General features: G+C 45.1%; 1 protein-coding gene across 4 annotated transcripts in view; it reads left to right on the top strand.

Annotated features, from left to right (window-relative positions):
* The window catches only part of LOC143930401 (matrix metalloproteinase-9-like), a 74,736-nt gene that overhangs the window by 42,289 nt on the left and 8,899 nt on the right, over positions 1-23,548 (top strand). For 3 of the 4 annotated variants that reach the window (XM_077454695.1, XM_077454693.1, XM_077454696.1), the window contains 2 exons: positions 827-937; positions 9,176-9,226. In XM_077454695.1, coding sequence (XP_077310821.1) covers positions 827-937; positions 9,176-9,226 — 162 coding nt within the window. The remainder of the gene's footprint in view (positions 1-826; positions 938-9,175; positions 9,227-23,548) is intronic. The other variant, XM_077454694.1, reaches the window with a different exon arrangement.

The raw sequence follows: 23,548 nt of genomic DNA, 5'->3' as shown, positions 1-23,548 counted from the left end.
TAATATCAGGGATAGTTGATTCAAGGAATATCAGATGGCCTCCTGGGAGATCAGGAAGGATTTCCCACCCTGCTGGAGCAAATAGGACTTTGCTTTAGGCCCCTTTCACATGGGCAGATTCTGTTCCGATCAGCAGGGGATCAGCTCACAGGGCCCCTGATGAATAGAGCAGAGTGGGCTTCTGTGTCTGCTCAGTTTCTGCACAGCTGTGCTGTATGGGCGGCTTGGAGTAAACAGAATCTGTTGTCCGTTTACACCCGACTACCTCCAATTCACTTATCTGGAGTCCCCTTGTGTTTTTTTAGTGGACCTGATCAGACCATCAAGGAGCTGAAGAGATATCCACTTTACTTTCTGTTCCGTCTGACATCCCTCAAATAGAAAGCGACAAAAAATCTCCCAATTAATGCATACACAGCAATTAAAGGTTGGCTCTAATCCATCCACTCTATAGAAAATTAAAATAAACGCCACTGCTCTCACTCATTCAAATTTGTGTACGTCAGCTTGAGCTACCGAGCTCTGTAAACAGGCTTTTTTTTTTTTTAAGTAGCCAGGAAAATTCTGAAAAACCTGTGAAAAAGGATCCAACAGCCCCACCTGCTGGCTGCATACAGAAATACAAACAACATTCGTTATTTCATATTTACCTAAAAAAAAAAAACAGTTTATAAAAATGTTATTTTTAGTTTTGTCCATAATAAAGAAAATATATACAGCATCCCTAAACATTTACTTTATTATGTATAAGCTGGTTAACAGACATGTCTACTAGAGGTTAGTGTGCCTGTATACTATCCTATACTGATGCCCTTGTCATTTGCAGTTGCTGTCGTGCCTGGAAATTCCAGACTTTGGCTGGCCTTGCCTCTGTGCCTTGGGGTCGTCATACTGTTTGTCTGCATCGCTGGATGCTGCATGAAAGTACAGTGGAGAGGTGAGTTAGCACAGAGTGGTTGGGAACGCAAGTGTGGTAAATAAACTGGGTTTCCCATGCTTTATGTACATATGGATTTAGTTGCCATTTTATGCTTCATTCAGTCATTGGTCAAGAAGCATGTTTGAGAGTCCCAAGTGAGATAATTTCAGGTTCAGAAAACTTGGCCTTCAAATAGATTTACACACTTTAACGTGTCTTTAATGTGTCTCACTGGTCTCTCTCTTTTTGTTTCAAACTTTCCTGATTGCCATGGGTCGCTTGTGCAAACAGACCTTGTATTTGTATAGCAATGACTGCTTAAAAAACCCTATCCTGTTTTTAACTGCCAGATGTGAGCCGGTAGATGCCTTCTCAGAAGAGGATTTTTGTAGGTGTCCTCATAAGAGGATTGGTACATGATAACCTTTTTGTGCATTAAAGGAGAAGTTTGGGGTTTTAAATAAAACACCCTCCATGCAGCAACATTGGTCTGATACTGCAGCTGCCCTCTGCTGGCTCTAAGCCAGAAAACTGACCACTGATTGCTCAGTTCTCAGAACAGAGAGCGGTGACCATCAGTCCTTGCTCTCTGGGCTGCCTCTCCAGGTTTGGTCATACATCTCTTTTAAAGTGAACTTGTGGTAGCCCATATCATATGCAAATGCAGTTTAGCTTCACCATGCTCCTCACCATCCCATTTTCCTGCTTGAGCCCTGAGGATAAAAACTGAGTGTAAGCACAGGATTAGGGTTAAAAAATGTATAAACTCTTTTTTTTTCTTTGCCTCAAAATGCTGTACATCATAAATCCATTCTAAATTGCTTCCAATATTTTGTAAATAGTAGTTAACTGCTGCAATTAAAAAATAGGATGAGTTTATTCCTTTTTAGATTAGAACCCATGTCAGGTATTTACTGTTATCCAGGGCTCCATTAGAATGATTACCCCTCACTTCCTGTCCTGTTGACAGTTTGTCCATCAGATTGAACTTGGGGTGGCAAAAATATGAATGCAATCTATACACTGGGGGGAGAACCTCTGGGGGAATCTAGGATGGAAAAGGACCTGGGGGTCCTAGTAGATGATAGGCTCAGAAATGGCATGCGAGCTGCTGCTAACAAAGCAAACAGAATATTGGCATGCATTAAAAAGGGGATCAACTCCAGAGATAAAATGACAATTCTCCCGCTCTACAAGACTCTGGTCCGGCCGCACCTAGAGTATGCTGTCCAGTTCTGGGCACCAGTCCCCAGGAAGGATGTACTGGAAATGGAGCGAGTACAAAGAAGGGCAACAAAGCTAATAAAGGGTCTTGAGGATATTTAGTTATGAGGAAAGGTTATGAGTAGGGATGGCCGAACGGTTCGCCAGGCGGTCGGTTCACGGCAAATTTCGGCTGTTTGCGGTCCGCCCGATCGGCGGACTATTGCCGCTGTTCGCCCGGCGGACTTACGCGTTTACTGTGTAAAAGAATTTTGACCTATGATGACACATTCATCATGTGGTACAGGATAGCCAATTGAGACATTGCAGCACATGGACACTTGGACATTCCCCCTAACTTATAAATAGACCTGATCCGGTGGCCATTTTACATTTCTACTGTCACTATAGGGAGAGGTTGCTGTGTGGAGCAGGGAGAGACTGCAGTGACCCAAATCGCTAGCTATTAGGTCCACAAAAGTTCTTTTAAGGATTGGTATGGTATAGGTGTAGTTCAGGATATAGGTTTGAGGCACTGCTATTCAAGTCATTGTTGCAGCAGGTTGTCTTTTGTCAGTGCTGAGAGAGGGACAGATAGGACGCTGTGTGTTGCAGAGAGGGACAGTCAGTTTAATCATTAGCTGTTACTATTAGGTCCACAAAAGTCCTTTTCAGGACTGGTATGGTGTAGTAGTACAGGATACAGTTTTGAGTGCTATTCAAGTTATTGTTGCAGCAGCCTGTGTTTTGTCTGTTTAAATAGGGACAGCCAGGAAGCTGTGTGTGGCAGTGAGGGACAGTCAGTTTAATCAGTAGCTGTTACTATTCGGTCCACAAAGGTCCTTTTCAGGACTGGTATGGTAATAGGGTTGTACACGTATAATATTCTTTCTTCCAAATATAGAAAGAATATTATACTTGACTGCTGCCCTTCTGCAGTAGTCCTTTATGAGTATAGGGACGGAGGTACAGTCTGCTAATCACAACCTACTAGTTGCACAAAGGTCCTTCTAAGGACTGGTAAGGTATAGCGTACTAGAGTATATAGGGTTGAGTGAGGTACAGTCTGCTAATCCTTAAGGACTGGTATAGGTCCACAATATATAGGGTTGAGGTGCACTACTGCTGATGGCTGCCCTATTCTGCAGCAGTCCTTTATCAGTATAGGGACTGAGAGTTTTGTCACAGGGTCATTTAAAAAATGACAGGCAGAGGAAGAGGCAGGCCCTTCCACAGGGGTGGTAGGGGTAGGGCAGGAGCAACAGGCTTGAGCCAAAGTGGGAAATTGCAGAAGGTGCGTGCGATTACATCAAAGGAAGCACCAGAGTGGCTCACTCAGCCTTACTCTTCTGCACCTTCCTCATCCTCTCGATCTGCACCCTCTTCTTCACTCTGCTATGTGCACCCCCAAAGACACTACCACCACCAACAACACCACCACCACCACCACCACATACCTTCCGCTTGAGTCACAGGAATTATTTTCCGATCCATATCAAGACATTTCTGACGCGCAGCCACTCTTGGCATTAGATCAGGAAGAGGAGGTAGCAACAACCGCCACTCAGCAGTCTGACGACAGTACCCAGATCAGCCCAAGGAGGAGGTTGGTCACCGGTGTTGCTGCCTACTCCGAGATCTCTACTTATAGCGGTGGGGAAGGTGACGTCGATGATGACGTGTCTAGTGATGTCACGTGGGTGCCCACAAGAGAGGAAGAGGAGGGGAGTTCAGAGGGAGATATGGACCAGCAGATAGGGAGGAGAAGCAGGAATAACTTACATTGCACAGGAGGGACAAAGCAGACTGCTAATGTATCAGGAGCGAGTCATCGACCATGTACGGTCACATCTGGCGCTCCCAGGACGATGGCACATGGCTCCGCAGTGTGGGCTTTTTTTAACGTGTCCGCTGCTGACAATAGTGTTGCCATCTGCAATCTTTGTAGTAGTCGCGGTAAGCCCAACACTCACCTAGGGACGACCGCCTTAAGAAGGCACATGAGCTGTCATCACCGAGCCCAGTGGGAGCAATGGAACACACAAAGCCACACTCCAGGCTCTCACCGTCCAGCCTCGTCTTCTACTTCTCCTTCTCCTCTCTCCTCACAATTGTCCTCCACTCCACCTTCCATCACGCCAAGCTCACGTTTTTCTGCAAAAAGGCAGGCTTCCGTGGGCCTAATGTTCAAGCGTAAAAAAATATGACACCGGATAACCCTCTTGCCCAACTGTTGACGGCTGGCTTGTCAGAACTGATAGCCCGCCAACTACTGCCATATAAACTGGTGGACTCGGAGGCCTTTCGAAAATTTGTGGCCATTGGAACACCACAATGGAAGGTCCCAGGGAGGAAGTATTTCTCACAGAACGGCATCCCAGAGCTATATGGCCATGTTCAGCGGCAAGTGAATGTATCTCTGGCACACAGTGTCGGTGCCAAGATATATCTGACTACAGACACATGGTCTAGCAAACACGGGCAGGGAAGGTATATCACTTTTACTGCCCAGTGGGTGAACCTTCTGACGGCCGTTAAGCATGTAACCCATGGCACCCGTGTAGATTTGGTTTTACCGCCACGGATTGCATGCAGGCCTGGCTCGTCTTCTCCTCCTCCTCCTCCTACTCCATCCTCCTCCCTCTCCTCCTCGGCTGACTCCTCCTTTTCCGCTGCTAGCGTCTCTTCCGCTGCGCCGCCCAAGCTCCCCAGAAACCTATTCGACATGCCAGGTGAGACGTTGCCATGCCGTGCTGCGTCTGTTGTGCCTGGAAGCCAAGAGCCACACTGGCCCGGCACTCCTTTCAGCTTTGCGTTCACAGGCAGATCAGTGGCTAACACCGCTCAATTTGACAGTTGGTAAAGTGGTGTGTGACAACAGGGCAAAATTACGCACGTGCCATGCATGGCACACGTCTTAAACTTGGTCATGCAGCGATTCATTGTCAAATACCCTGGGGCCCAGGACATCTTGCGGCAGGCAAGGAAAATCTCGGCCCATTTCAGAAGATTTTACACGGCCATGGCTCGCCTTGCTGACATTCAGAGGCGACACAATCTGCCGGTCAGACGTCTTATTTGCAATTGCCCGACGTGATGGAACTCAACCTTCTATATGCTTGATAGGCTGCTCCAGCAGAAACGTGCAGTTAACGTCTACCTGTATGAACTCTGCGGCAGAACAGGTTCTGGGGAGCTGGTTTTTTTTTCACCGCGCCAGTGGCTGCTCAAGCGCGACGCATGCAGACTTCTGCGGCCATTTGAGGAGATCACCAAACTGGTCAGTCGCAGCCATGGCGCCATCAGTGACATGGTACCTTATGCCTTCTTTATGGAGCATGCATTGCGTCATGTCATTGATCAAGCTGTGGAGGAGCAGGAGCGGGAAGATGAGGAAGTCGCAATGCTGGATGAATTCCCAGTGGGGGCTACTCTATCTGAGACAAGTGAACAACAGGAGTCTGAAGAGGAGTCAGAGGAGGATGGTGCCTGGGCGGATGAGGAGGAGCAAGAAGAGCATGCTTTAAACCTTTCTGGGATCCCTGTTGTTGTGCGTGGATGGGGAGAGGAAAATGAAGAGGACGACATTATCCTGGATGATGAGCAGGAGCCAGGCCACCACACCGCTTCCAGTTTAGTGCAAATGGGGGCCTTCATGCTCCAGTGTTTTAATAGGGACCCCCGTATAAAAAGCATAAGGGTCAAGGACCAGTACTGGGTGGCAACGTACTTGGACCCCCGGTACAAACACAAAATGGCGGAAATGTTACCGCCGTCACAGAGGGCTGTCAGAATGGAGCACTTCCAGGCCTTGCTTCGAGAAATGCTGCATTCTGCTTTTGCGTGCGCTGGCAGAGGAGCAATTCCCACTCCCAGAGAAGGAGTTGCGCGTACCAATCCAACAGCGCCTTCAAGAAGAGGCCGATTTGAAGATGTATTGGTGACTTCTGATATGAGGTCATTCTTTCAGCCGACCCATCGACAGGTGTCATCCGGATCCAGCATCAGGGAACGCCTAGACCGTCAGGTGTCCGACTACATCGGGTTAACGGCCGATGTGGATGCTCTGAGCAGTGATGAACCCCTGGACTACTGGGTGGGCAGGCTTGACCTCTGGCCAGAGCTTGCCCAATTTGCAATCGAACTGTTGGCTTGCCCCTCGTCCATGGATCTCGGAGGAATTCAACACATGTGGCCAGTAGACCATGTATATGTCTATAAACGATTTTTTTAATCGAGCACACAGACCTTCTTTCTTCATTTGGCTCACTTCCTTGTACAAAAAAAGCACACCGTACTATATGCCCGTACCCTCCTGTTTGAAGAGGTTGAGCGGTGTCATATTTCTCCTGGGGCTGCTTATTATGAGGGGCTCCCACCATCCCTGTGCTGTGCTGACTTCCCCCTGGGGCTGTACCTCTGCTGTGCATATTATGAGGGGCTCCCACCATCCCTGTGCTATGCTCATTATGAGGGGCTCCCACCATCCCTGTGCTATGCTCATTATGAGGGGCTCCCACCATCCCTGTGCTGTGCTGACTTCCTCCTGGGGCTGCTTATTATGAGGGGCTCCCACCATGCCTGTGCTGTGCTGACTTCCTCCTGGGGCTGTACCTCTGCTGTGCATATTATGAGGGGCTCCCACCATCCCTGTGCTATGCTGACTTCCTCCTGGGGCTGCTTACGGTGCAGGTGTCAGTGCTGTATATCACGGTGCTGGTGTCAGTGCTTTATGTCATGCTGCTGATGTCAGTGCTCTCTGTCACGCTGCTGATGTCAGTGCTCTCTATCACGGTGCAGGTGTCATTGCTGTATGTCACGCTGCTGATGTCAGTGCTCTCTATCACGATGCAGGTGTCAGTGCTCTATATCAGGGTGCTGGTGATCATCTCCTGCACCCTCTTCTTTGCCTACCCTGACCTTCCCTCTCCTCCATTGCCTTCATGCGCTCCACAGTCCTGAATTGTCACAATTTCACATATAAAAAAAGAATGCTTGTAGTTGTCGATCCCAGATTTACCTCATACATGGGTTATGTCATTGGCCATGTGGTGGGACTGTGTGTGCACAGCTAGTAATTATTTTGTGGCTGCAAATATGACCTGTAGGTTTGTAAAGTTTGCCTCCCATTGAAGTCAATGGGGCCTGCCGCGAACGTTACGGTTCGCAAACTATCGGCCGCGTTCGCGAAACGTCCCGTCGGAAGTTCGTCCATCACTAGTTATGAGCACTGAACTTATTCTCTCTGGAGAAGAGGCACTTGAGAGGGGATGTGATTTCAATATACAAATACCATACTGGTGACCCCACAATAGGGATAAAACTTTTTCACAGAAGGGAGTTTAACAAGACTTGTGGCCACTGGCGGTATGATTATTTCAGATTTTAGGTGCTGAAAGTGGTACCATTATTTTGCATGGAAAATTTGGCGTTTTATATTGTAGGCCTGTAATTCTTAGAAATAATTCACTTAAATCCATCCAAACAAGAGTCTAATAGACATCCCGGGTATGATAAAATTTGAAATATGAAAACATGAATTATAATATAATATATATATAATAAATAACTATAAATAATAACAAATAATAATATAATAATAATAAAATGTATTCAATAATGTAATCAAATCAAAAACACTGAAATATGCGGAGTTGCAGAATTGTCACTGTCATTACTTTTAGTGTTTGATGACGAATTTCCCCACAAATTACTATCGTTCAATTCTGCAAGTGATTCTAATTTATTATCGCTGTTTTCTAGCTGGTCTAAAACCACTTTTGATGTAAAAGGAAATTTTTTGGTTGCTATGGACAATCTCCAGTTTCCTGGCATAAAGAACAGTATTTATAATATAAAACTGCATACAGGGCAATGGACAAACCACTAGGGACAAAGGGGATGCGTAATTATTTGATACAGTAATGCAATCTGTAAGATTACAGTATACTGTATCTATACTGTGTTTTTTACTTTTTGGATTTGGCACTGAACTCCGTCCCCGTGTGTAGCAACGCCTGCAGGGAACGGAGCTCGCACTGTCACAGATCGAGCGAGATGTGGCGTCTCGCTGATCACAGCGGGAAGACATCGCTGGATCCAGGGGACAAGGTAAGTAACCCCTACATGGATCCTGCGATGGGATCCCGAGTCTGGCTCGGGAATACCGCTTATGGTAATGAAATCTCACCCAGAGCCAGACTCTGGAATACCGCCAGGGAGGCTACAATTAGAAGAAAAGAGGTTTAACTTAAACTACGTAGAGGGTTCTTTACTGTAAGAGCGGCAAGGATGTGGAATTCCCTTCCATAGGCAGTGGTCTCAGTGGGGAGCATCGATAGTTTCAAGAAATTATTAGATAAGCACCTGAACGACTGCAACATACAGGGATATACAATGTAATACTGACATATAATCACATACATGGGTTGGACTTGATGGACTTGTGTCTTTTTTTGACCTCACCTACTATGTAACTATGTAACAATGTAATCTGTTACAAACACCAGTTGGTTCCAGAGGAAAGAAATTCAATTTCCCAACCAGCCCAAATGTGGCCAATTTTGCAAAAAGAAAGATTTTTATGGTGTGACCAGGTGGTCAGACCAATTCCGACGTATACACCTACGGCAATTCGCACAGGGGAGCCAACCTATCGCAGTATAACAACAGTGGCTGTTCGGGAAGCAGTTAAATGTAAAAATGTCTCAAGTCCTTTTACAAAATCTTGTATTGATGTTATCACTACTGATGATAAAATCATTATCCCAGATGTAGCTGATGTCCCCTTGTTTGTCATACGTGACACAAATTTACCACTGATTTATACAAGGGCAAATCTTACCTTCATTGTTTTTATCTCTTTTATATACACCTGAAAATGTTATTTGTTTTTCAACTGACACTTGGCATGGAGTAGTTCTCCAAAGCAAGTTTTATCATATTTAATTGATGGCAAATGTTTTTTCTTAGAGATCGAGTAAGTTGGGGTTATGATATCTCTGGGTTCAATTACATCCCTGGTGCTAATACGTCCCATTTCTCTTATTGTAGGTATTCAGAGCGGACTTTGGTGGTCTTCAAGAAGACAAGTGCTTAAAAATGGTATGTGGCATTGGGTCGATGTGGTGGGTTTCCTGTGCAAAAGATCAGAGGCCACACCAAGCTCAAAGCCAATTTAAGCCAAAACATACCTCTTTGTTTTGGATTGAGTGGGTAGGAGTTATGAATTAAATATTTAAAGGAACATAACTCTTATTTAAAAAAAAAAAAATCTAAAGTCAGCAGCTACAAACACTTACCAGCACTTGGAGTCCAGTCCTCCTCGTAGTCAATTCTTCCCCAGACTTCTGTTTTCAGGTGCCACCATTTTGGATTTGGGAGCCAGCCGTGATTTCCTGATGTCCCACAACTGGCTCCCTATTGTGAATGTGAGAGGCACAGCCGTGCTGTGGGATTGGTCCTGTAGCATCCTGGGATGTGTGACATGTTCCAGGAGGTTACAGGCAGGGGGATGTCCCAAGTGGATGTCATTATCGATTATGTGCGAAATGAGGGAGTTGGAGTGGGCACCTGTCAAAAAAGCATGCTCTCTGAAAAAAAAAACCTCAAATGTGATGAAAGAATAAAGCACCCCTCCTGGTTGGTCCATCACTGTATTGCCCTTGCTGCTTGCTATGGTGCTGGAAGGCTTGTAATCAATGCAAAAAATAATAAATGGATAACACCTTGAAGATTAAAACTCCAGAATCTTTATTTCAATGGTTAAAAACTTGACAGCAGCACAGCTACACAAGGAACCTGGTTGATGTGTTTCACGTCCACAGATGCTCTATCATAACCTCAAATGTATTAGGGGCGGAGGCGAGGGCGTGGGCGATACTTTAAATTTTGAGTAAAGGTCCACTTTAACTCACAAAATTGTTACTGCCCGTGCCCGTTAGAGAGATTTTGCTCATTTCTGGTCCCTGTGACCACACATGAAGTGAGGGTAAATCTTCCTAATAATTACAGAAATAGCAATAAAACTGGCTGAGGTTTTAACACTACATTCTGGTCAAGACTAAAAAATTGTTAAGCATTAAATGATCAAGTCGTGGACTTACATAATATTTGTTGAGGTTCAATAATCCTTAGCAGATTAACTAAAAAAGCATGTTTCTTATTGGGTGCTATGGAATGCTGTACGTGGGTGTCTTTGGGGTTATACAGTATATTTATATAGGATAAGAGAAATCAGCAGGATATGAGATGACCTAATCCTGCACTCAGATAGAAATAGGAACATTCTTATAATATGGAGGATCATGTGACCAGAGCTACTCAAGACTTGCTTCAGATGGATTGAGACTTCAGCAGGGACAGGCCAAACTTTGGGCCATGTGTATCAGCTTCTGTTTAGCAGAAGTCAATTTACCGATTGAGCTTTGTCAAACAGGAAAGGAAAAACAAAAATTCCAAATCAATCAATTACTGTTGCAGCTGTCACGCCTCCTGTTTCTCTCCCTGCAGCAGCCACTTGGCCTGCCTTACTTCCTGAAGCATTCTAGAACTGCTTGCAACTCCCCCTCTCCAATGGGTTGTTGGAGGCACTACATTCGGGATGCATTCATGTTTCTAGCCAATGGTTCTGCTCTGTCTGCCTAGCCTCTTCTCTCCATTCACTGGTGGCTCTGTGGCTCTTTATTTAAATATTACAAGCCTATGCCTCTGGGCTTGTGAAACTTCCTGGCGTCTATAAATGTGTATTGTCTTGTATTGCTACTTTTACCTGACCCCTTGCTTGGATGTGGCATATTCTACTGTTAGCCTCCTGACCTGATCTTGCCTAGATACAGGTTACTATATTGAACACCGCTTGCCCTGACCTTTGCCTAGATAGCAACTGTGCTACTGATTGGTGCCTGCCCCAACCATGCCCGTTTAACAAATACACTGCTGATTGCTGCCTGCCCTGACCCTTGCTTGGATAACTGACTCGGACTGCTGCTAGACAGCCCTAAACACACCATGCTTGACGTCCATGAAATTACCGGTCTGCATTACTGCATCTGCTTTGAACCTTTTATGCATCTTTAAAGTGGTTCTAAAGCCTTTAGGTTTTTCACCTTAATGCATTATGGTGAAAAACCTTCTTTGCTGCAAAATCCCCCCCCCCCAGCTCCCCCTTATACTTACCTGAGTCTGATCTGATCCAGTGATGTGCACAAGAGCACAGTCTTTGCCTGCTATCTCCCTCCTCCCTGGGGAGATTTATAGCAACGAGAGCAATTTGCTCCTGCTGCTGTCAATCAATTGCTGTGCCGAGCAAGCAGGGGGTGGAGCCGAGCTGCTAGCTTTAGGTCAATGGACACAGACAGGGCAACTCGGGAGCAAGCACACACAGGTGCCCCCATGGAAAGCAACTTTCTATTAGGGCACTTGCCAAATAGAAGGAGCCTGGATCGCGGCGGGGGACCCTAGAAGAGGATCAGGGCTGCTCTGTGCAAAACCATTGTGTAGAGCATAACAAGTATAGCAGTTACATAGTAGGTGAGGTTGAAAAAAAAAGACACAAGTCTATTAAGTCCAACCTGTGTGTGTGCTTTTATGTTACTATTACATTGTATATCCCTGTATGTTGTAGTCACTCAGGTGCCTATCTAATAGTTTTTTTTTAATTATTGATGCTCCCCGCTGAAACCACTGCCTGTAGAAGTGAATTCCACATCCTTACCGCTCTTACAGTAAAGAACCCTCTACACCGTTTAAGGTTAAACCGTTTCTCTTCTAATTTAGTGAAAGGCCGCGAGTCTTTTTAAATTCCCTTTCGCTGAAAAGTTTTATCCCTATTGTGGGGCCCCCAGTATGGTATTTGTACATCGAAATTATATCCCCTCTCAAGCATCTCTTCTCCAGAGAGAAAGTGCTCGTAATCTTTCCTCATAACTAAGGTCCTCCAGTCCCTTTATTAGCTTTGTTGCCCTTCTCTAGACTCTCTCCAGTTCCAGCACATTCCTTTCTGAGGACTGGTACCCAGAACTGGACAGCATACTCCAGGTGCGGGCTAGACTAGAGTCTTGTAGAGTGGGAGAATTATCATTTTATCTCTGGAGTTGATCCCCTTTTTAGTTTCAATGATTTTTATTGAGATAAAGGAATGCAAAGTACAATTTTAAGGAAGACAACGTAATAAAATGCCTTTAACAGTACAGGGTATGCAATTATTACATCCATTTTTCAAATACAACAGGAAAAAAAAGGGTATAAATCATTGTGTAAAAGGATAGGACGTTAGTATTCCAAAGTGTAATATATAGGAGGGGTGGCACCCTGCCCCAGGTACCCCAAATGGGAACACACTGTACGCAAGAGCAATGTGCCATCCCTGTCATCTGGGTACCGCTCGTAACAGATGAGTACAATAATCCTACCATATTCTACCTCTGTTTTAGCAAAAGAATAGAGACAGAAGACGGCAATAACATAGCCAATACAGTGTTGGCAACATGTAAACAGAAAACAGAACCAAGGAGGGAATCCAGTTGATAGTAGCCAGTAGTGAACAGTCAGCTTAGGATGAAGGCACACACAAAAAAAAAAAAGGGAAAAAGGGGGGGGGGGGGGGGAGATATATGAGGGCAGGGACAAAATGAGTCCCTCTTGGAGTATCGATATTAGTCAGTGGAATAAAGGTTTGGACATTTCGTACCATTTTAGCCAAGCTTCCCATCTGTGTGTCAGTTTAGAAAGAGATCCTTCTGCCAAGGCATACATGCGTTCATACATGCCGTGTATATGTGTTACTCTTATGACTTCTGTGTGTGAAAGTTGCTCATTGGATGTCCAGTTACGTACAATGGTTAACCTTGCAGCTAAGCATATATGTGTAACTATGCATTGAGAATTGTGGGGGTAGTTTTGATTCCAATATTAAGGAGTGCGAGTGCTGGAGATGGAGGGGAGGCAATATGTGTAATTTCTGTTATGATACGAAAGGTATTGACCCAGAACTGCGTTAGTTTAGGTCAGTCCCATAATACGTGGTATAAGGTACCTGGGAGGCCACATAGTCTCCAACAGTTAGGATCTGTGGAGGGGCTGAATCTGTGTATTTGCGATGGGGTAATGTACCACCGATGGTTTAGTTTATGTGAGAGATCCCACAGGTTAGCCGATTTAGTTGCCATGAAGGTGGCACTGATTGCAGTGTGCCATTGTTGTGGAGAGTACGTGGTACCTAAGTCTCTCTCCCAGATTAGCATGGGAGGTAGTTTTTCAAAAGTAGTTTTGCCATCTAGTAGGGCGTAAAAGAGGGAGATACCTGTCCAACAACTCCCCATCGACCAAAGGTAACACCAAGCCGATATTGGTATATTACGACGTAGGGAAGGATTTCTTATGAGACAATGTGATATTTGGACATATTTCAAGTAATCCGTGTGAGGCAAGGAAAATTTGGTCTGCAAGGAGGTAAAAGGGTGTATGAATTCATTGTCATACAAGTCTGAGATGTGGGATATACCCTTGTGTTTCCAAGAGGAAAGCTGTATGTCTTTAATCAGTAACTGTAACGTTTCTATGAGGAGAGGGATTTCGCAGGTATGAGCAGTGGAGTGCAAATGCTTAAAAAGGTACGTAAAGGCTGCCGCTGATGCTTTGATGGTCGGGGATAGATATTGGTCAGATTTTTTAAAAATTTATTTTATTGCTCCATTGCTCCATTGGTTATTTGGGTCAGAGGTAAACCAAGCCTTGAGTTGGGTTAGGAGTGCTGCATTATAGTAGTGTCTCAGATCAATATAGCCTAAACCCCCTACTCGTCTGTGTTTCATAAGAATACGTCTTGCCACTCTGGATCTTTTATCTTGCCATATAAACTTTCGAAGTATGGATTGAATTTCCGTAAAGAAGGAGGACGGTATGGGTATGGGCAGTACTCTGAATAGGTAAAGCAGCTGGGGGGGTTTGAGCATTTTGAATGCTGCAAGTCTGCCTGAGGTGGAGAGCGTGAGTTTAGAAGGGTTGGCTAAGTCTGCAGGAAGCTTGGCTAAAAAAGGGATGAAGTTTGCTTTGTATAAAGCAGTGGTTGTCTTTGTGACAGAAGTGCCCAGGTAAGTGAGTCCGAAGACCAGGCATAATGGTATTGATTACGCAGGTGTTGCTGCTGCGAATGAGACATTGCTAGGGGTAATATATAAGATTTAGTTACATTAACCTTATAGTAGGATACACAGCTGAATTCATCAAGTAAGTTTTGTACCGAAGCCAGGGAAGAGGAAGGGTTGGTTAATGAAAAGATCACATCATCAGCAAAGAGGCTGATTTTGTGTTCTTTGCTGCCCATATTCACACCCGAAATAGATGCTTGTGATCTTACTTTAGCCGCAAGGGGTTCGATTAACAAATCATAGATTAGGGGTGAAAGGGGACAGCCTTGTCGCGTGCCATTAGTTATATTAAATTTAGTGGATAGCATGGAAGAACAATAGACTTGTGCTGACGGGGTGGAGTACAAGGCCAAGATTGCCATCAAGATATGGCCTTAGAAGCCAAATTTTTCCAAAGTTTGTTTTAAATATTGCCAATGAACCCTATCGAATGCCTTCTCTGCATCCAAAGATAGGAGCAGAGAAGGCACTCAACGGGCCACTGTGTGATGGACAATATTGATCATTCGTCGGGTCGCATCAGATGTCTAGCGGCCTTTTAGAAAACCTGATTGGTCAGGGTGTATCAATTGTGGCAGTATGTCAGATAATCTATTAGCTATTACCTTAGCATAGAGTTTTACGTCATGGTTTAGTAGGGAGATAGGGCGGAAATTCTGTGTTACTGTGGGCTCCTTCCCTGGCTTCGGTATCGTTATATTCAAAGCTTTCAGCATTTCTTGCGGGAAAGAGGCCGAGGAGGCAGCAGAATTGAACAATGGAGTAATGTGTTTAGTAAGGATCTGATGAAATTGTTTGAAGTATTCTCCTACAAAGCCATCAGGTCCAGGTGCTTTATTGTTGGGCAAGGATTGAATGGCATGCATAATTTCTGCCGTCATGAAAGGTGTGTTGAGTTCCTCTAATTGAAGGGGAGTTAAACTGGGTAGGCTAGTTGAGTCTAAAAGCTTTTTGATTTGTTGGGGCGTGGGTTGAGGTTGGTGTGGGTCCTCTTTCAAATTATAAAGAGTGCTATAATAGGTGCTAAAGGCGTCAGCAATGGCTTGAGGGTCATTCAGTTTGGCATTAGTAGTTGGATGGTAAATGTAGGGAATGTGGGATTTAGAGGAGTAACCTTTAATCTGGCGGGAGAGTAGTTTATCTGGCTTATTGCTCTCAAAATAGAATCTAATTTTTAATCGTTTTTGGTATTTGTCGTGGGTTTCCAACAACAGGGCTCTAAGATCTAACCTGAGGGCAATGAGTTTCGATTTAAGTGCTTGTGTAGGAGTTTGCTTATTGAGGAGATCAGTGGATTGAATGTCTGCCAATAATGTGTTCATTCACTGCCTCCTTTGCCTCTTATCTCTAATTGAATAAAGAGTCCGCGCATATACGCCTTATGTGCAGACCATAGAACCTGTGGGTCAGTAACTGAGTCTGCATTTTGTTCAAAGAAAGAAATTCGATTATCCTGTAGTAGTTGTGCGTATGGTGGGGATTGCAGTAACCTGGTATTCAGCCTCCATAAGTAGGTTGGAGCACGTCTGATGGAATTTTCAATGGTTAGGCTGACAGTAGAGGCAGAGACTTTCTGTAGAGTCCATGGGTCTGTGAGGAAGAGGTCAATACGCGAGTAAAAATTGTGACATGGAGAGAAAAATGTAAAGTCTTTTTCATCTGCGTGGGTGCATCTCCAGACATCATAGAGTCCCAATTCATGCAGGAGTGAATTTAATTCCGGGCGGCGTCTTACAGTGGGGGAAGATGAGTCTAGTGTTGGGTCAGGGGTGCAATTGAAGTCACCACACCATATAGTTGCACCATGTTGTAGGGCTTCAACTTTTTTGTGTAGCTTTTGAAGAAAGCGGAGTTGATGGGTGTTGGGGACATACACGTTAACAATAGTGTAGGGGGAGTCATTGATATGACATTTTAAAATGATATAACGGCCTCCTGGATCCAAAAGGCAATGGTCTTGGCGAAAGGTCAAAGAGTTGTGAACAGCTATTAGCACACCTTTTTTTTCTGAGCTGCGCTGGCTGTGATTATCGTATTAAAGTTTCTATTGGTACAGGAAGTTTCTATTGTTGGCCAAGAAGTGCGTCTCCTGTGCACAGAGGATGTCGCATTTAGTTTGTTTAGCCAAAGCCCAAAGAGAGGCTCTTTTAGCAGGATGATTTAGACCTTTAGTATTGATTGTAACAATAGTTATAGTCATGGTGTGTATGTGAGGGACAGCTGTGGGTTGAGGTACCTTTGTTTACGTTGAGGATTGGAAAGAGATCAGTTGTTGTCTTCGCAATCTGAGAGGATCCGGGTTGGTAGGTGTTTCCGGGGAGAGGACGTCCTCGAAGTGCTGTGCGGTGATCTGTCGAGGGCGCAAAGGCGGACTGCAGGCGGAAATCCAGTAGGAAATCTTAGGTACCTGTAGAAAAAAAAAGGGGGGGGGGAGGGGAAGAGTTTTAGGTAGATCGGTGCCTTCAAGCGATAGCACGCCAAGTGCTGTGTGATCCAAGTGTGCAATCAGCTGAGAAGACCGGGGTGCCACCAGGTACTGGTTACTGAGCCAATAGGTAGAGAAAAAAAAAACAATGTAGGGGGTGGGATAGGTCGAAACTGGAACCAAAAAACAAACAGTTCTCAGGGTGTAAAAACGACACAGCTGTGTCTAGAAAACAGAACCCTGGATGGGGGTACAAGTCTCAACACGACCAAGTGTGAACAGGAGTCACATCTACACGGCCAAAGGAAAGAGTGTACCCCAGCCCTTCAAATAGGTAGGACATTTCTGTGACCTCTTGGGGGGAGAGGTTGGGTCAGCATGGTGCCAGTATTGCTCTGGTTCATAGGTAGTACCTCGTTATTGGAAGGGACAATAGCCCAGTCTTGTAACGGACGCAGTCCTTGTGAGACTGAAGAGATCACATGTTTGGAGCCAGCATGGCTGATGGAGAGTTTGGCAGGAGCAATCCATTGATATTGTATCTGGTTATTGCGTAAGGTTTTGGTGATATTATTGAGTTGCCTACGCTTGCTCAGGGTGTGCTGAGACAGGTCAGCGAAAAATTGGAGGTGGTTATAGGGTTCAGGTAGCATTTGCAGAGCTCTGACTTTTTGCATGAACTGCTCTTTGATATGAAAAAAATGTACCCTGAGAATGACGTCTCTGGGAATTGAATCTGGCAGAAATGCAGGTTTTGGTAGTCTGTGGATACGGTCCACAAGTAATTCCATATTTCTTGCTTCCGGAAGCACTGATTTGAGTAAGCCTTTTGCAAAGGCAGGAAGGTCAGCATTTTGCACCGATTCTGGCACCCCGCGGATTTTAAAATTATTGAGTCTAGCCCTGTCCTCCAAATTTGCTAACTTGTCAGTCAGCCATTTAGTTACTTGGGCCTGTGCTTCTTGCGAGTCAATTATGTCATTTATGGTGGCAGTCATAGCATCCACATTAGTTTCCAAGTGAGTGACCCTGTCATCCATTACTGTCAGTCTATTGCCAAAGCCCTGCATGACTGAAAGCAGGTCAGATTGTAGGGAACTGCGGAGAGACATTAGCATGTCTTTAAGGGTTGTGTCCATGACAGCCTGTCCCACAGTGGGGAAGGAGGCAATGGCGTCTGGCTGAGGGCTCTGTAAGGGGAATCCATAGGACACCTCCCCAGTGCTGTCTCCCTCCCGGATTCCCTCTGAGGCATCCAGCCTCATTTTGCTTTTTGCAGGACTGTGGGTGGTTGGAGTCCCGGGAGGGGAGCGTGAGGAGTCCCCCGATGTACAGGCACTTACCAGTGCAGCCTCCGATGCGGCGTGACTCTCACTTCTGCGGGGAGGGCTTGCAGACTTTGCCTGTGTGCTTCTTTCGTCTGCCGCGGCGCCATCTTGGCCGCACCGTGCGGACGGCTGGTACATGAAGGCCGTCAGCTTACGGGGCAGCCTGGGCTCCTTTCGCTTCAGCGACATGTTCCCGAGGTAGTGCGGGTGTTGGTACCGCACTGTATGTGTCTGATAACGGCTGGAGTATGAGGAAAGTAGCTGGTAGTCGCCGTGGATGCAGAGAGCTCAGAGCTCAAGCGGCCATCTTAGTCACGCGCTGGCCACGCCCCCGATCCTCTTTTTAATGCATGCCAATATTCTGTTTGCTTTGCTTGCAGCAGCTTGGCATTGCATGGCACTGCTGAGCCTATTATCCACTAGGACTCCCAGGTCCTTTACCATCCTAGGTTCCCCCAGAGGGTCTCCTAGTGAGTAGAATGCATTCCTTTTTTTTACCACCCAAATTTATTATTTTCATTTTTTCCACATTAAACCTCATTTGCCATGTAGTTGCCCACCAAATTAATTTGTTCAAATCTTCTTGCAAGGTTTTCACATTCTGCATAGAAATGATTGCCCTGCTTAACTTGGTATCATCCGCAAATACTGAGATTGAGCCATTTATCCCATCCTCCAGGTCGTTTATGAATAAACTAAATAGGATTGGTCCCAGGGGCCCCACTTTCCACACTGGCCCAATCTGAGTACTCCCAGTTTATCACTACCCTCTGAACTGGCCCCTGTAGCCTGTTTTCATTCCATGTACTCACACTATGGTCCATGCCGACAGACCTTATTATGTACAGTAAATGTTTATGGGGAAATGTATCAAATGCCTTTGCAAAATCCAGATGTACCAAGTCAATGGGTCCTTTATTTTGATGGCAGCTCACCACCTCATAGAAGTTTGTCCAGAAGGATTCTTCATAAATCCATGCTGAGTACTGCTAATGATACCGTTTTCATTATTAAAATCTTGTACATAGTCCCATAGCATCCCCTCCAAGAGCTTGCATACTATTGATGTAAGGCTAACTGGTCTGTAATTCCCAGGGATGTATTTTGACCCTTTTTTAAATATTGCCGCTACATTGGCTTTTCTCCAATCTGCTGGTACCATTCCACAGTCAGTAGACTGTTTGTAAAACTTAGGAACAATGGTCTGGCAATTACTTGACTGCGTTCCTTATGGACCCTCGGGTGCAAGCCATCTGGTCCCAGTGACTTATTAATGTTATGTTTTTCAAGTCTATTTCTAATTCTATCCTCTGTTAGCCATGAGGATTAACATTGCAGTTTTGGTTACTGAATCCCCCCCCCCGTTTCCCTCATGAAGACTAAGGAGAAGAATAAATGCAATACCTTTGCCATCTCTCCATCCTTAGTAACCAGTTTGCCTTCATCATTCTTTATGGGGCCAATAAAATCTGACCTCCCTTTCTTACTATTTATACACTTAAAGAATTTCTTGGGATTTTTTTTTACTCTCCTCCTCCTCTGTGCATTTTGTGTTCTATCTTAGCCACCCTGATTGCGCCCTTACATTTCTTGTTGCATCCTTTGTAAAGTTGGAATGCTGATGATGATTCCTCAGCCTTGTATTTGTTGAAGGCCTTCTCCTTTGCTTTTATATGCATTTTTACGTTGGAGTTAAGCAGCCCAGGACTTTGATTAGCACTTTTAAATTTATTTACCATTGGGATGCACTGATCCATGATCAAGTCTGTATTATTGGTAATCAGTAGGTCTAGTAATGCTTTGTTTCTTGTTGGTGCATTTACCATCTGACCCATGAAATTGTCCTGCAAGACATTTAGAAAATGGCGAGCTTTAGATGAATGCGCGATTCCTTCTGCCCAGTCTATGTCTGGATAATTAAAATCCCCCATTATAATAACACTTCCCATCCTTTCCGCTAATCCAAATTGTGATAGGAGGTACCTCCCTCTGGTTATGGGCCTATAGCATACACCCAGTATTACGCTCCTCTTAGTTTCCGGCTTATGTAGCTCTACCCACAAGGATTCCACCTCCTCCCTTTGCTCCATTAGTGATGTCATCTCTCACATTCACTTTGATATTTCACTTTAAGGGTGGCACAGTGGTGTAGTGGTTAGCACTCTTGCCTAGCAGTAAATAGGGTCACTGGTTCGAATCCCAACCATGACACTACCTACATGGAGTTTGCATGTTCTCCCTGTGCCTGTGTGGGTTTCCCTCCAGGTACTTCGGTTTCCAATGACACTCCAAAGACATGCAGGTAGGTTAATTGGCTTCTGTCCAAAATTGGCCCTGGTATATGAATGGGGACCTTGGATTGTGGGCTCCTTGAGGGTGGAGACCCATGTGAGTGTGCAATGTACAGGGATAGGGACAATTGTCGACACTCACTCAGGTTGAACTGTATGGATTGGTGTCATTATTCAACCTTACTATATACAGGCATACCTACCCTCCCCCTTTTTTACCCTCTCTATCCCTGCGATATAGGGAATACCCTTGAATGGTTACCAGCCAATCATGAGAACTGTTGAACCAAGTCTACCTACCAATACTACCCTCTGAGCTGACTATCTCTGGACTCCCCCCCCCCCCCCCCCCGTTGCCTAGTTTAAAAGCCTCTCTAACACTTGATGGCCATCTTCACTCCCAGCCGATCTGCACTTAGGTGCAGTCCATCCCTGCTAAAGAGCTGGTAATCGACTGAAAAGTCGGCTCAGTTCTCCAGGGACCCAAACCCCTCCTTTCTACACCAGCTCCTCAGCCACGGGTTAACTTCTTTAATCTCCTTCTGCCTTTCTGGTGTGGCTTGAGGTACCGCTAGTATTTCTGAGAATACTATCTTGGAGGCCTTTTCCTCAATTGAGCTCCTAAGTCCCTAAAATCGTTTTTTAGGACACTCCATCTTCCTCTGACTTTGTCATAGGTGCCAACGTGCACCATGACAGCCGGGTCTTCCCCAGCCCCTCCCAGTAATCTGTCCATCAGATTTGTGATGTGCAGAACCTGAGCACCTGGTAGACAACATACAGTTCTGAAAAAGTGGTGAATATGTAGCGCTAAACCAAACATATAAACAGTGCAAACTTGTGAGTGAGATTAATCAGACAAAAAATAAGTGAGAAAAAGTCCACATAAAAAGGTAAATGAAACACCAAATGTCTATCTAGACACGTAGGTGAATACACAGGATGTCACACAGCCCCGAGAGTCATCAAACTGTAGGTGTCTTCAAAATAAACAAGGTTCATATACGCTTACCAGAGATGTTGGACTCGACTATCTTAAGACGAGTCAATCGAGCATGAATGCACCCATGGGACAGGTCCACGATGACTGTATATCCGATGTCAGGAAGTTCCCGGATTGGCCTTACTCCAACTTCACACGGTATCGACCATGGATATAATGGATACTGCAGGCGGTACCAGGACAGGAACTCCAGTGATGGCAAATGAATGACCAAAACCAACCCTAATTAAGGGTGCTGGAACCGAATGGTGAAGCACGGCAGCACTTGCATCGGTACATATAAAGAAAAAAAAGGGGGGCTCCGATAGTGCAGGTCAAAAGACGGCTCTTAATAGGTAAAAAACAATATACAAAAAAAACTTATAAAAACAATCACATGTGATGAAAGCAATATGGGGAATAGAGTACCTCGCCTAACATACAGGTCTGCCATTCAGGTCTTTGTGACAGATTACCCTCTCTGTTTTTCTAAGAATTGAGTTCCCTACCACTAGAATCTTTCCTTTCCTTTGGCTTTATTCCCACCCTCACTGGAGAAGTTATTCCCCTGGCAGCTAGGGGCGTCACTCTGCTCCAGCAATCCTGGTCCCTGACTGGTTTCTCCAATGTCGTGCAACGGGGCATACTTATTGGGATGTTCCAGCCCAGGACCGGCCCTCCCTGGCACTTTCCCCTCTACCCTTCCTGTCACCTATCTACTTTGGTCTGGTGCCTGACCCTCTTTATCTCCACCCGCCTCTGTGCTGGCCCCTGCCGGAACCTGCCTGGTATGATCCCAACTCTCCTTTAGTATGGAGGGACTTCTCAGTGTTGACAGTTGCTTCCCTAGATTCAAAACCTGGGCTTCAAGGGAAACAATGTGCTTACATTTTGCACAGCAGTATTTGCCCTCGAATGGATGATCAAATAACACAGTTGGGTGGCACAGTGGTGTAGTGGGTAGCACTCTCACCTAGCAGTAAAAAGGGTCGCTGGTTTGAATCCCAACCACGACACTACCTGCCTGGAGTTTGCATGTTCTCACTGTGCTTGCGTGGGTTTGCTCCGAGTGCTCCGGTTTCCTCCCACACTCCAAAGACATGCAGGTAGGTTAATTGGCTTCTGTCCAAAATTGGCCATAGTATAAAGAATGGGGACCTTGGATTGTGGGCTCCTTGAGGGTAGGGACTGATGAGTGTGCAATGTACAGGGATAGGGACAATTGTAGATGCTCACTCAGGTTGAACTGGATGGACTGGTGTCTTTATTCAACCTTACTAACTATGTAACTATGTACTATGTAACATACAAGATGAGTCACATCTCCACACCCCCTCGCCGGGCATCATACCCACTAATTTAATGGGAACTGGGGATAATACCCTGTCCAAATTAACTAACAACTAGTTTCCTGACTTTCAAAACATGTTTGTTATTTTAAAGGAAAAAAACAGGTTTAATATAACTTAAAGTCATCTGACACGGTACATAAACTTCTGTTTCTCTCCGAGTTCCTGGGAAGCATCCCAGCCCTATGAATATAGCATTGCTCCTTAAGTCCTAGGGTCATCTAAGTACTGGTGAACATACTAGCATTAGCAAAAGGTGGCTGCTATAGGTGAAACTGCGCATTAGTCTTGCTTTTTTCACAGGACAGGACACAAACCTGTAATTCATACAAATAATGTAAATTTTGTTTCTTGACTTACAGTAAACTCTGTGGCAGCATATGATTGTTTGTCTCCATCCCTGCTCCTACTCACACTAAAATACAGTGGGGATCGAAAGTTTGGGCACCCCAGGTAAAAATGTATTAATGTGCATAACGAAGCCAAGGAAAGATGAAAAAATCTCCAAATGGCATCAAATTACAGATTAGACATTCTTATAATATGTCAAAAAAGATAGATTTTATTTCCATCATTTACACTTTCAAAATTACAGAAAACAAAAAAATGACGTCTGCAAAAGTTTGGGCACCCTGCAAAATTTATAGCATGCACTGCCCCCTTTGCAAAGCTGAGACCTGCCAGTGTCATGGATTGTTCTCAATCATCGTCTGGGAAGACCAGGTGATTAGGGATGGCCGAACGGTTCGCCCGGCGGTCGCTTTGCGGCGAATTTCGGCTGTTCACCGTCCGCCCGATCGGCGGACTATTACCGCCGTTCGCCTGGCGGACTTCTGTGTTTACTGTGTAAAAGAACTTTGACCTATGATGACACATCCATCATGGGGTACAGGACAGCCAAT

Source organism: Lithobates pipiens, unplaced genomic scaffold (genome assembly GCF_037356315.1).
Source record: "Lithobates pipiens isolate NorthernLeopardFrog02 unplaced genomic scaffold, aLitPip1_a1.2 Scaffold_25, whole genome shotgun sequence".
Classification (NCBI taxonomy): Eukaryota; Metazoa; Chordata; class Amphibia; order Anura; family Ranidae; genus Lithobates; species Lithobates pipiens.
This window is presented reverse-complemented; position numbering and strand designations above follow the sequence as displayed.